The 14389-nt window shown below is 62.3% G+C and overlaps 1 protein-coding gene across 1 annotated transcript; it reads right to left on the minus strand.

Moving 5' to 3' along the window:
* Nucleotides 1-513: 513 nt before the first annotated feature.
* Nucleotides 514-11859, minus strand: SLC12A9 (solute carrier family 12 member 9). Its single transcript, XM_021544787.3, has 13 exons — nucleotides 11589-11859; nucleotides 9395-9529; nucleotides 9084-9221; nucleotides 8555-8854; nucleotides 8230-8337; nucleotides 8012-8123; nucleotides 7768-7925; nucleotides 7420-7502; nucleotides 6962-7086; nucleotides 5423-5615; nucleotides 5083-5257; nucleotides 4184-4330; nucleotides 514-3835 (listed from the first exon to the last, which is right to left on the minus strand). The coding sequence occupies exons 1-13, from the start codon at nucleotides 11767-11769 to the stop codon at nucleotides 3000-3002; spliced, it is 2691 nt and encodes an 896-aa protein (XP_021400462.1). The 5' UTR covers nucleotides 11770-11859; the 3' UTR covers nucleotides 514-2999.
* Nucleotides 11860-14389: the final 2530 nt, after the last annotated feature.

A 14389-nucleotide genomic window follows, 5' to 3' on the forward strand; every position in this document is an offset into this window, starting at 1 on the left:
AAGTCTTGACTGTTCAGGGTGGGCATCACCCCACAAGTCCCACCCCAAGGAGGCCCATCCCCAGCACCCAAGGCGGGGTACGAGAGTGCTCTGCCCCACAGCTGGGTACATCCACCCTTTACCCACAGCCCTCACCCGTGGACTCACCTTTCCCAAACCCCTCAGTCATCTGTCCCCCCCACCTCCCAAACCTCAGTTTCCCCCAGCTCCAAATCCCATTACTGCCGTGCCCCCAGCTCAGAGCAAGGCCCTCCCCCAGCAGCCCCCAGCCCCACTCCCCCCGCCGCCGCTGAGTCTCCCCTCCGCTATTGTCAGAGGGTTGCCTCTGCCTCTGTCTGCGAAATTAATTCGGAGGTGGAGAGGGAGAATTATGTAAAGTGTGGTTATTCTGGAGCGGCGGGGGAAGCGCGGCTGATGGCAAAGTGCCTTTTTGTGTGTTTAATATGCATTTTTTTCCAGCGGTGCATTTTCAGGCGGGTAATTTGCTGTCTTTTCAGACCCCGATCAGTATCATTTCTCCGGCAATGACAGCTTTTATTTGCACTGAAATGAATGCTGCAAAATTTCCAAGAAATAGCCGAGGCCCTGTTGGCTGCCCACCCCCGCAGGGCCGGGGCATGGGCACCCACCCCCACAGTCCCCTGCCCACGGCCCCACTTGGCAGCAGAGTCCTGGGGTTCTGGGCACATGCGTGTGCCAGTTTGCACACTCCTGGCTCCCCTAGTGTCACACCTAGGGGTGGGTATATACACCCACACCAACGTGTGTTCACATACAGACACCCCTTGTGTACCTGCACAGCCCCCAGCACAGCACTCCTTCCCACGTGCACATGCACACACACTCTCCTAGTTTATGCATATCCCTGCCTGAACATCTACACACATACAAACATCCCTCCTTGTGTGCTGGTGGGCCCCCTCCCCACTTTGTATCCCACCTCAGACCTTGGTATAGCACCCCTGATCCAGAGCACCAGGAGGGTTTGGGGGTTTGCCATTCACTGTGCTCTACCCCAGCCCAGTCCAGCGCTCAGGGAAATCAAGGCACAGAGGGGGCAGGCACAGATGGGCGCTCTCTGCACAGTCCATTCCCTCTGGGCACAGACAGCAATGGGTGAGAGTCTGGAGGAGATGCAGGACTGTGAGTGTGGCTGTTTGTCTGCACCTCTGGCTGTTGGGAAAGAGGAAAAATGCTGTTTGTGTAGGTGTGTGCCGCGTGGGCGTTGCATGCCAGAGCTGGTTTGCCGGAGCCGCGGTGCAGGCATGTGGTGCTGCCTTTGCAGAGACCGTGATGCTGCATGCACGCACCTGGCTGTGCATGTGTGTGCCCGTGTCAGCCCCTGCCCAGGCCATGCTGTGTGTGACAGTGTGTCTGCAGCGGTGTGAGCATCTCTGGCACAGCAGCCCTGGATGTGCCCAGGCGCATGTGGCCCAGGTGTGACATGAATGTATTGCAGAGTGCTCATGCATGGGCAATGCTGCACCCCCTACAATGCTGTGGGGGGGGCTGCATGGTCCTGAGCCTGGGGTCCCATGCACCCCTAGCTCCAGGACCCCACCAGCAGAGGTGCTGGTGTTTGGCATGGCCAAGGTTAACTCTGCTGGAGCCCATGGGCACAGTGAGGGGAAGCTTTAATTTAATGAAGTGTGAGGCTTTTTATGGGCTTTTAATTACGTAGTGATAATTAACATTATAGGCCTCCGGGTCCCGCTGGTGCCAGACTGCCCTGTGCCAGCTTCCAACTGTTTGTAAATAAATCCCATGGGATGCATGGTGCTTGCCCCGGGGCACCCAGCTCCTGCAGCAGGGAGCAAAGCCAGCTCCAGCCCCCTCCTTCCCAGCCAGGGCACAATCCACTGCAAAATGTGGGTCTCCACCATTTTTCCTCCCAGCTGTACCCAACCACCTGGGTTTTGCCAGCCCTCTGCCTGACCAGAGCTGGCAGCCAGCAGTGCCAAGTTTGGTGAGAGCAGGCACAGGCAGCAGTGCCACACTTGTCACCGCTGCTGGAGCCCAGCCTGGCTGGGAGCAGCCCCCTGTGCTGGGGCTAATAAGAAGCAATCCATCAGGCAGCACTGGGCACACTGCCCACCCACCAGGCACCCGATGGATTTATCATCCAGCACCCAGGCAATTTCCTGCCCTCCCCTGATCAATAAGGGAGGGCAGGGGGCAAGGCCAACTTCCCCCTGCAGGTCATGATGTGTGTATGGAAATAAAAATGCCCCAAGAAACAGGTCAAGAGACCCAGGTGTGTGGGTGAGGACCCCACCACAAATAATTTCCCCGTTTCCTGCCAGCACGAGGGGATCAGCACCTGTAGCAGTGGGGGGATTAAAGATTAAAACATCTGGATGGCCCCATCCAAGAGCACTGGGGGTATGGAGCAAGATACAGGGTGCCATACGCTGTGGCCATTAGGGCCAGCACCCGACTGCTTCCCCCACCAACCCAGCCTCACACAAGGAGCCCAGGCCTCCGGGCTCCCCTCCCCCACCCTTTCCCATTTAATTTTTCCTAATGAAAGGCAGAGGATGGCGGGGAGCTGGGGCACCAAGGTCGAGGCTGCCTTTAATCAATCCCCGCTGCTGGCTGGGTGCCCGGAGGAGCTGGCGGAGGAGAGGATGGGGGCTGCGGCAGGGGAGGAAGTACAGAGGGGGTTGTAGGGTGCAACTAAGGGGCTCCCAGCAGACAACTGAAGCACCCAGTGCTTGCCTCCCCCAGCACCCTGCTATGCCCTACTCCAAAGAAAAGGCACCGTGAATGCACCGTGCTGCCTGTCCAGCCCCACAGCTATGCCAGGATCCTGCCAGGGCAGCTTAATCCTCTGCAGGAGACATCCCCAAAAATAAAACCCCCTCCTTGCACCCACCTCTCACTGTGGGGTACCCTCTTTGCCCACCAGGATGGAGACACTGGGGCCATCCTCAGGCTCAGGCTGCTAAAGGCACTGGGCAAAGGAGTGTGCAGGGAGCTGAGGGGGACCTGGGGGTCACCTAGAGCTGGGTGCTGGTGACGGCACTCACCCCGTGCACCAGCACGGTGGGACCCAGCCCGCGGGTGAGCAGCTCCAGCTGGTGCAGGTAGAGTGGGTAGAGGCTGGTGTCGGCCGGCGGCCGCGGCAAATACAGGAAGCGCACGGCTGGAGCGGGGCTCTGCTCCAGGACCAGTTTGTTGGCGGCACACACGTACTCATCTGACACTTGGGTGGTGTTGGTTGGGAAGTTCACAACCCCTTCCTCCTCTTCCTCTTCCTCTGCTGGCCCTCCTGGGGTTCGCTGGCAGGTTTGCCAGTGCAGGCGGGTGATGGCATCCCAGGGCACCAGCTGGATCTGGGCCTGGATGCGCAGGTCCTTGAGGAGCTGGCGCAGCTTCTCCTCCTGGGCATGGGGCATGGTGCCCGCCTCCACGCAGAGGAAGAGGCGCAGGCGGGCCCGGCGCCAGGCCCGCGCCATGTTGAGGACACAGGCCATCTGCAGCAGGAACAGGCTGCAGGTGTCGGCGTAGCGGGCGCTGTCGGGCCGCAGCAGGTTGACGGGCCAGACGTGGATGGTGGGCGGGGGACTGGCGGCCCGCCGCAGCTCCCAGGCCTTGTCCAGGCTCTCCAGCTGCCGGGCCAGCAGGACATTGCGAAGCATCTTCAGGGCGTCAGCCACAATGCCCACGTACTCCCGGGCTGACAGCAGTTTGGGAGTGGTGGGTGCCCGCAGCGGGGGGAAGCCCAGCGGGACCTCCTCACGGGCGCTGGTGAAGGCCGGGTGCCGGGCTAGACCGTCCTGCGGTGCCTCGTCGTCGTAGAAACCCAGCACCAGGGTGTTGGGGCGCATCCCACCTGCCAGAGAGACAGCGCCAGCCAAGCTGAGCAGAGGCAGAGGGCTCCACCAGCCCTCCTGGCACTGCAAGTGTCAACAAGCCACAGCTCAACTTTGGCATTGCTCACCCTGCCAATTTCAGACCCCTCAGGATCACACCTAGATAGCTCCAAGACCTGACTCGATTTTTGCATTGCCCACTCAATACCTCTCCCACTTGGCTTTGGGACTGCCCACACTGGGTGCTTCCAAGAGCAAACTTGTCTCTGGCACCAACCATCCAGGTGCCTCCAAATCCCTTGGCACTTCTCAACCCACAGGGATGGCAGGATGGACGCTCACCCATGTCCAGACCAGGCACCACTTACCAAGGCCAGAGGTGAAGAGGAGCTGCCGGACACCATGCCGTACTGAGGGTGCAAGGGTGAGGCTGATGAAGGCCTTGACATTCAGTTTGTCCACCAAGCTGAGCCACGAGTCCTGCTGGGGCTGCAGTGGGTCTGAGGGCAGCATGTCTGGGTGGGGAACAAAACCAGCATCAGTGGGACAGGTATCCCATACTGGGGCTAACCGTGGTGTCCACCCCTGCTGCAAAACCCTGTGTCCACCCCAGCTCCTGTGAGATGGAGAAGGTGATAGAGGGGCTTACAGGGAGAGATATAAAATTGTACATAAATGTATAGAAAAACCCCAGGCAGCCCCATCCCCACTCCCCAATTTCAGGCCATTAGTCACCACAGCAACAGCAGGGAAGGGGGAACAGAGCGTGAGTCTCAGCCATGACGTGTTTCAGGAAGAGCACACGTGTGCAAACCAACACACATGAGAGTGCAAACATGCCCAAGATAGCTGGGCACACAGCAGCAGGCATGAGGTGAGGATGGACACAGGCACACACATGTGCAAGGCTGTGCCAAGTGCGTGCCCACGTGTGTGCTGGGTGTGTACAGGTGCTAACCTGGCTGGCACGTGCCTCATGTGCACGCCAACACTGACACATGCAGGAGCCCCACGTGCACGTGTAGAGATGGACACTTGCGCACACGCGTGTATAAGTGTGTGTGCACAGGAGGCATGGGACAGACACAACTCACTGATGTCCCCCATAGCAGCCAAGCCCAATGTGCCACATAAGTGCTCAAAGCATCCTCATATGTGCCACCAGCCATCACCTGGGCAGCAGTATCAACCCAAGATGCCCAGGAGTCCTCTGGCACCACAGCAAAGCGCAGAAGCCATTAGCACAGGAGTCAATGCAGATCCTCACCCAAGTCCTGCAGCTCCACATGGCCCAGGACGTAGAGGCCGCTCTTCTTGAGGTCATTGACAAAGTCGATGAGGCGGGCGCTGCCTCGCGGGTTCTGCACCATCAGCAGCATCTGCGGGCGCCAGAACTTGACATGGTCCTTCCGCACATCCAGCATCAGCAGGTACTTCCGCACCTGGAGGACAGAGGGAGGGAAACAGGTGAGGAACCCTTTTTGTTTCACCAAACCACCCCCTGGCCATGCCAGTCCTGAGGAAATTGCTGCCTAGGACACAGCTGAGCTGCCACAGGGACAGCAGCTTTCCACCCCATAAGGGGACAACAGGAGGACGGCACTTACCTGATGAAAGATGAGGGCCTGGCTGATGTAGCCCCAGGTGCTGCTGGGTGAGAGGTAGTGAAGGGCAAGGAGGAGGAGGAGGAGGAAGCCCAAGCTCGCCGAGGCCGACACAGGGCTGATGAGGAACATCATGACGCAGCAGCCTGCGATGCCCAGCAGGCACGTGTGCCAGGTGAAGTACCGGAAAGTGGGCCTGCAGCAGGGAGGAGGGGACACCTGCTATCATATGGTGCCCATGCTGCCTGTGGGGAGGGCACAGCAAGGGGAGCTGTGCCCAACACCCACACCACCCACCCCCATTGATTCCGCTGTGCCAGCCCAGGCCATGTCAGGCACCCCATGCGCCTGGAGGAGAATTTATGGAGGGGAGATAGTATCTCCCAGGGCAGTGGGCAGCCTGTTGCTGCCATCTCTGGGCAAACAGGGCAATGATGGCCATGGCCATGGGGCTGGCACTGTCCTGGACCACCCAGGTAGTAATGGGCAGTGCATGGCAGCGCTGCCAGCCATGGTGCCCACTCATTCTGGTGCAGGGAGGCAGAGGCGGGGAGGCGAGAAGCTGTTATTTTCTCTAATTGCTGTTTTTCCTGAAAGGTAATTAAAATCCTTTTCTGCTGTGCTTGATGCAGACCTCAGTGAGGGGAGGGGGTAGACACCAGATGTGGGGTGGGTGAGGGGCCTGTTGCTACCCATCCCAGCAGGGTCCCCCCAGGCACTGATCCTGCCCATTCCATGCCAAGTCAGGGAAGCAGCTGGGCAGGGCAGATGAGGGCCAAGCCACAGCCTGGCACAGGCATCAGCTCTCCCTTGGGAATGAGGCCTCTGGGGGACTCCCAGGCAGTGCCACCCAGCCCTATTTATGTAAAACCTCTGCCCACCTGGAGGACTCTCCTTCTGTGAAATCAGTATCCTGCACTGAGGGCAGTGGGCATCACCCAGGAGGGAGATCAGGCTCCCCCAGGCCATTCCCCGCATCCCAGATTTGGGCAGCCCAATGAGCCCAGACTTACACCAGAGTACCCCACACCTTGTACCACAGGTTGGGCCTGCCTGCCACACATACTCCTTCCTGGAAGGTATTTTCTCCTCCTCCCACCCAGAATCCTCCTTCCTCCCTCCCCTTTCTCCATTAGTTTAATTAGCACTAATGGAAAGTGGGCTCCATCACTGCTTGGCAAACTGCCCGGGGGATGCCGGCTGGGCACAGGCTATAAATTACCTCTGGAAAGCCTAAGGGGAGGGGGCGGGTGGTACCCAGTGGTGCTGGATTTATCCTTACCTACTCAGCAAAGCAGTGCCAGTGCAGGAGAACTGTGCCAAGCCAGTGCCATTCCAAGACCTGTCCCCTTCTCTCTCCCCGGGGATAGGGGTGCCTCTGTCCCTCTAACACCCAGGAGAGGGGGGTTCAGCATCTCTGCCCACCATCTCATCATAAATCTCAGGCACAGGGATGGCAGGGGAAGCACAGATAGAAGAATGGAGGGATGGGTGCCTGCCAAGCATCTCAGCACAGCCTCTCGCCCCTGTGGCAGTGGGTACCTGAAGTTGGGGGCCGAGGCCCATTCCAGTGCCAGGCAGGCCAGGTTGACAGTGGCATAAACCAAGAGGAAGAAGATTGTCACGACACTTGCAATGGTGTTGAGCTTCCCAGAAAAGAGCACAACCTGCATAGAGCACAGGATGAATGCATACCCTGGGATGGCATGTCAGGCATGTGTCCAAGCCACCCCTGTCTCCTTGGGGTGTATCCCAGGGGTATGATGGGTAAGGGTACAGACAGGAATCCCTTTCCCTTTTTGTGATTTATCTTTAATTTATGGGATACCTCCCACCTAAGGAAGGGAAGGGCACAACTGCAGCAGGACATCCAAGGCAGGGGGGCTGGGGGAGAAGTTCCACAGGGCAGGGAGACATGCCAGGCTCCACAACAGCCAGCCCAGGTGACAACCAACCTTCACCCAGCGAGGCAAGGAAAGAAGCACCGCTGACAAACTCACCTGCACCACCAGCCAGGAGAGGATCACTGCCATCACTGGGTTCCCACTGGCAGATGTCTTCTTGGCCAGCGCCAGTGCCCGGCCTGCAAGGCAGAGCAGGGAGGCTGGGCTGGGACACCCCAGCAGGCAGCCACAGGTTCAACCACCAGCCAGGAGTCCCATCCCCACCCTGAGTGCTGGGGCGGGGGCAAATTCCAGGACATGCAGGTGACCCAAATGGGCACACATCAACCCACAAACCATCACCTCCACACCGAGAAGGGAGTTCCCTGGTGTCAGGGCTGGTCCCCAGCAGGGACAACCTGCTGAGTGGGCTCCAACGAGTGCCAGTGCATTCTGAGCACTCACCAAAGAGATCATCCCGGGCCAGAGCGTACAGGATGCGGGATGCCCCAATGAGGTTGCTCATGGCTGCAGAGAGAGTGGCAGCATAGATGCCCACAGTGACCAGCGGAGGGAAGATACTGATGTCACGCAAGAAGCCATAGTCTTTCTGCAGGAGGACCCTGGAGAGGGACACAGACATCTGTCTTGGCCCAGGCCAGCATGCCCTGGCACCAGGCATGCCTGGCATGCAGACAGATGGCCATACCTGTTGCAGGTGGCACACATAAGGAAAGCCAGCAGGTTGTAGACGAGATAGGTGAAGAGCACAGCAGAGATGGTGCCCCGTGGGATGGAGTAGCTCGGGCGCTTCAGGTCCCCTGTGGGCAGGAGCAGGCAGCATTAGTGCCCACAGGCACAGCACACCCCTGATCTCTCCCAGCTGCTGTTCCTGGTGCCATCCTGCCAGGCACCTCCTGTCCATACCTGACATGTTGGAGCCTGCCATGATGCCAGTGCAGCCATTGAACATCACTGCGAACACGGAGCTGAAGCTCATCATCTGCCCAGTGGTGTAGTCCACCCTATACTCGCCTGCAGGACACACGAGCAGGGGCTGTGACAGGCTGTCCAGGGTGGCACAGCCCCACCACAGGCCCTCACCTCCATGTCCCCACACACAAACTACAGGAGAAACTACCACACAGCACCTGCTTTGTGCCCACTAGCTGCCCCCACCCTTGAGCAAGCCCTGTGTGATGTGGCAGTGCCCCTGGGCACAGCAGGAAGGGTGGGAGAAGCTTCTCCTCACCACCCAGGTTGTCTCGCAGGGTGTTGAGGGAGAAGCCGGTGAAGAAGCCGTTATCCGTCTCAGTGCCATTGGAGCTGGGCAGGTGGATGGGCACCTTCAGGGGCCGTGTGGCAAAAAAGCTGACAAGAATGGTGCCCAGGACAACTGCAACGATGAGGAAGATGAGGAAGGTGGCCTTGGCGTAGATGGAGGCACCCACAAGGCACACAAGGAGGCAGAGTGCCAGCAGCACGGTGCCGTAGAGCAGCTCATACCAGTAGCTCTGGGGCAGGACATGGACGCCTGTGCCTGCTTCTTGCCCTGGGTAGAGACAAGTCAGGATCAGCAAGGCTCAGAGGGAGCATCACTGGGAGCTGAGAGCCACTAGCATTGTGTCAGGCATGATGGGCACCAACTCACTGGCCAGAGGGCTGGATGAGCCATGGCTGGCTCCCCTGGGCATGGTGCTTGGCATGCCTGGCACAGCGCTAGGGCTGCTCAGGTAAAGGACACCTGCCGTCCCCTTGCCACCACACAGGGCAGTACTCACCAGGTGGGATCCCAAAGCTGTCCACCACTGCCTCCACCAGCCCCAGCACATAGAGGGCACTGCCACAAACATTGGCCAGAAAAAACATGATCCCGATGCTGCCCCCAAACTCTGGGCCCAAGGCACGGCTGATCATATCTTGCTCGAGTCAAGGGAAGATGTCAGCAGCACAAACCACCATCAGATGCTCCCACCCCTCTCTCCCAGGCCAACAGCATCCCAGCCTCAGCATGGCAACCCAAGGCCACTGGGGAGTCACTCAGCTTTGTCCCACATGCCCTGTCCCAGCAGCACTCCACAGCAAAGGATACAGTAGGCTCCTCCAGCATCCAGTGCCCCGTTGGTGGCAATGGCACACACAGACAGCACCGTCATGCCAATGATGAAATATGCCACTGCGAACATGGCCAGGGCCTGGTACAACCCAGCATGACCCACCACGAACCCTGCCGAGGATGGGAGAGGTCAGTGTACCCATTAGCTGAGCATGGACAACCTGCAGGACGGGGTCCCTGGGCACTGCCACCACTCAGACTTCACCCCACTGAGGCACATGGCCACTCCCATCCCTGTGCCCACAGCTTCCCCCAGGACCTGCCAGCACCCTCCATTCCAGGATGAGGATGCTTCCACCTCCCACCCACAGCAACACACGCCAGTGTCTCCCTCCCTCAGGGTATCTCCATTTTCCACCCGTCTGACCCAGGTGTGCCCAAAAACCAAACAAACGGGGAAGGGGCTGTGCTGCTGGGACCCCCATGTCCTGCTGCCCCCCTTGTTCCCCAGAGTGGGGAGTCAGGAGCTCCACACAGGGATCCCGTAGCTGCCCCGCTTGCCTACAACACAGCAGGAAGTAGAAGTAGAAGCAGTGCGGGTGTCCCTGCCAGCCACGGCACCGCTCCCAGGGGTGTGGGTGGGTGTTCCCGCAGAGAGGGGGCCCAGAGCCCCCCCGGCCCTGCCTGGGGTGATGGCAGCGATCCCGATCCGGCTGGTGACACTGCGGGCAGGAAGGGGATGCCCGCGGCTGTGGGCCATGCCCTATCTCAGCCACAAGCCAGGCCGCGGATGTGCCCGCGGGAGAGGCAAGGGGGGTGACTGGGGCACCGGCACCGCAAGGAGCCCTGGGGCGACAGGCTGGGTTTGAGGGCACCAGAGAGGCTTGTGGTCTCCAGAGAACCGGGGGGCATCCGAGTGCCAAATCTGACGGTGGGTGGGAGTGTTGGTGGAAATAAAGGGATGCCCCAAAAGCACTGTGGGCCTAAGTAGGAGGGGCTGTTAACCCAGCAGATCTGGGGAGCATGTGAGGTGTGGAGCTGACAGGGAAAGCCTTGGCCCCCCAGAGTGGGAAAGTTCCTCTTCCAGGCAGCTTTCCTTCCCCAACACCTCCCCTGCAGCCCCGTGGCCCCCGGGTAACACAGCCCCGGGCAGGGGCCACGTCAGGCAGGGAGAGGCCAGTGGGGCTGGGGGAGTCAGACCCTGTATGAAGACCCCAAGCAGTGGAGTGGGAAAGGGGTGAATGATGACAGGGAGCGCCATGCCCCCAGCTTGGGGGTCTCCCAGACAGGGAATGGTCTCAAAGCCCCCCCTATGGCCCTGCGGGGCCCCCGGCACGCAGCCAACTCCCGCCCTGGGCTTTCCGTGGGCGGAAAGTGAAAGAGGAAAAGCTTTTCCCGTTCCCGGACCAGAGCAAACACTGCCTGCCCCCGGCTGTGCTGGGGCACCTATCCCCTCCAGGCCCCCCAAAAGGCTGCCAGCTGCCCCACTCCATGCCCATCCTGCCCCCTGCGTTTCCCAGGGGTCACAGTAACAGACTCATAACCAAACTGGGGCGGCAGACTGGGAAACAATGTGTGTCCTTTGCACACACGCAGAGGGGCAGCTGAGTATCTGCTGGGGGACACCAGGGTTTTGCCCTTGGGATGGATGGGATGCAAGAGAGAACTGGAGTGCTGGAGCCTGGCACTGAGGATGCCTAGGAAGCAGCGGGTCCCTGCACTAGGGGACAGGTGGACATGAGGACACTGGACTCCCGTTTAGGGAAGGCACTGGGAAGACATAGGACTTCTACTCCCGGAACACCAGGGTTTGGAACTAGGGTCCCTTACATGGGTCCCTAAGGTCCTAATTGGGTTCCTGTACTGCAGATCCCTTTCCCTGGCTCCTGAGACCCAAACCCCCAGACTAGTGGGGTCAGGTGGGGACACACAGCACTGGGACCCCAGGCCGGGCGGGAACTGAGCAGGCAGGGGAAAGGCACGGGAGCCCAGCCTGTGGGCACTGGGGTACGCACTGGAGGGGAGCACTGGGACTGCAGCAGAGACGGAGCCCAGGAGAGGGCACTGGGAGGGCACTGCCGACCCAGACTGGGTGGCTCGGGGCTCCAGAGGCCGGATCCCCGGGATTAGACGGGGGCCGGGCTGGGGGTACCAGGCAGAGCTGGTGACTCTCGAGGGGCCCCGGGCCGCGGCCGGGAGCGGGGGCTGCCCCGAGGGCGGCGGCACTCACCGAGGCGCAGGAAGAGGACGACGCTGAACATGGAGAGCAGCGTGGGCACCACAACGCCCAGGAATGTGGGCAGCTTGCGGGGGGCGGCGGCGGCCCGGCCGCGCTCCCGGCCCCGCTCCTCCTCGGCTGAGCCGCCGCACAGGCGGTACGTGAGCAGCGCGCTCCGCTCCGAGGTCGCCATGGCCCGGCCCGGCCCGGCTCGGGCCGCGCCGATCCCGAAAAGCGTCCGGTCCCGGTCCCGGCCCCGGCAGCCCCGCCCGCCGACCCGGTCCCGACCCGCCGGGCCCCGCCCCGCCCACGGCCCCGCCCACGGCTCTCCACGCCCCTCGACCGCGCCCCTTCGGCGAGCCCCGCCCCATCGAGACCCCGCCCCTGTCAGCCCCATCGAGACCCCGCCCCTGTCAGCCCCATCGAGACCCCGCCCCTGTCAGCCCCATCGAGACCCCGCCCCTGTCAGCCCCATCGAGACCCCGCCCCCTGTTAGCCCCCATGGTGGCCCCGCCCCTGTTAGCCCCCATCGCAGCCCCACCCCGCCGTGCACTCTGCCCCCGCCCCTTTTCTGGCCCCGCCCACAGCCCCCCTCTTGTCACGGCCCCGCTCCCAAAATGCTGTCCCATAGTGATCCCCACCCCAACACCCCCACAGTGACTTCCTCCCCAGCCCGAGTCACTCTACGCCCCCAGCCCTCGGCCTTTCCGGGGTCTCCCCACTCTGGACGCTGGGACTGTTCCCCCACTCGCGTCCTCCGTACTCGCCCCACTCCTCCTCGCACCCCAAAACGCGCCCCCTGTCCCCGACCCCCCAGCGGCCAACACCTGATACCGACCCGGGCACCCCCGGGAGCTCCGGTCCAGCCCCCGCCGATGTCCGCTCCCCGCCCCGCGGCGCTGCGGCCGGGCTCGGCTGCTCGCGCCAATTACCGGACAATTGGGGCCCCGGGGGCACCGTCCCCCCTGCCCGCTGCCAGGGCTGGGATCTGCCCGAGCCCCGGGGTCCCACTGCCGCCGCTGCCCGGGGCGGCCGAGCGCCTCGCCAATTAGGTTAATGGGGTTGGCACCGGCACCGGGAGCGGGGAGCACGGTGCGGCCGGGGGCGAACACCACTCCGGCCTCAAGTACCCGCGTGGGCGCCGACTGCGGTCAGCAGAGCGATTGGACCCCCCGCGTGTCACTGGTGGGGGGGATCCGTGCGGGGACACCGGGATGGGGCGGGAGAGCCTCCCCTGTGTGCCGTGGTGCTGTGTCCCCTCCACTCGGCCCCGCCGTCCCCCGTGGGGCGGAGGCACAGCGTGCCCCCGCGGCCGAGGTGGGAGCCCGCGGGGTCGGGGCTTTCATCTGCGGCGGGCCTGTCGCCGTGCCAGCCGCGGGCAGCCCGTGCCTTTGATGTGCCACTGAAGCGGCATTGTCCGGGCCCCGCTGGCACCATCGCGGCCGGGAGGACCAGGGGGAGCGCGGGCACGGAGCCGCTCCTGCCCCTAATGGGGACGAGCACCTCCCGGACTCGAAATGGGAATGGGGACACGGCACCTGCTGCACTTAGGGGGGGCGGAGATCAGGGCCTGGGTACCCCCTAGGGAGTAGAGATTTAGGCTCGGACACCCACTGTTCCCCAGCGGACATGAGGACATGGACACCCCCTACCCCTAGCAAAGACAGAGATCTGGACACGGGCACCCATCTCTCCCCCCTAGCAAAGATGAGCACCCCACAAATGGACATGGGACCCAGAAACCCCAGTTCCTTTTACAGGGACAGGTGGGGACACGGGCATCTGCTGCACCCTGGCGAGGTGATGGAGATGCAGCTGCCCTCTTTCACCCAAGGAGCTGAGGCTGGGCTCGTGGACGCAGGAGGGTGGCAAATGGGGCAAGGCAGTGGCATCCCAAAATGTGGTGCCAGTGACCAGCCGAGCGGCAGGCACGTAGAAGACTGTCCAGCTGGGCTGGCCAGTCTAGCCCTCCCATCCCTGGGTCCAAAACTGCCCCCAACCCGGGCTCACTGCTGAAGAGAGCAAGAAAGAAGGACAGCCGGTGACACTGTCCCACCTGCCCCTCACCGGGGCACGTCCTCCTTCCTGCACCCCAGGCAGGACAGGGGGATGCTGCAGCGGGGGGCATCGGAGGGGTATCCCCGGGGGCAGCCGCTGCTCAGCACGGGGGTGCAGTGTCCTTACGCGGGGCGATCTGTTCACGGCTGGGCTGGTACAGAGAGCGGGGACCCCCCACCCCGGACACCCCCCCTTCCCTTCCCTTCCCCCGCCTTGTCCGCTCGGCCGCTCCCGGCCCGCTGCCCGCCTTTGAAACCGCCGGCGGGGCTCCCACGCCCAGCCCGGGCCCCCCGCGCCCGCAGCCGCCGGTGCGTTCCCACCCGCCCGGGGCCCGCAGGAGGGACGGTGGCGCGGCCAGGGCTTGGCGTGAAAATGATCAAGGGCCGCGGGCAGCGCCGGAGCGCAGCGCCCGTCTGATGCTGCCCGCCCGGAGGCCTCGTCGAACAAAGGCGGCATTGAGGCCCCGGCTGCGCCCCCCCCGCGCCCCCCGCCCCGAGCTGGCATCTTGGCGCGACATTAATGAACTCGCCTGTTTGTGCTCCCCCGGCCCCTCTCTCCTCCCACCGCCCGGGGGGCACCGTATATATCCATCCCTCCTTGCCTGCCTCGGGCATTTCGGGGGTTCCCCCCTTTGCCCCCCTTAGCCCGCCCGGGGATGGAGCAAAGAGGGAAGAGGACACGGGATGGTCTTCTCGGGGTCTGGCTGGTCCCCCCCGTACTTTTGCTGCTGCTGCTGCTGCAGCTGGTGGGGGGGG

The sequence above is a fragment of the Lonchura striata genome, chromosome 10 (assembly GCF_046129695.1).
Source record: "Lonchura striata isolate bLonStr1 chromosome 10, bLonStr1.mat, whole genome shotgun sequence".
Classification (NCBI taxonomy): Eukaryota; Metazoa; Chordata; class Aves; order Passeriformes; family Estrildidae; genus Lonchura; species Lonchura striata.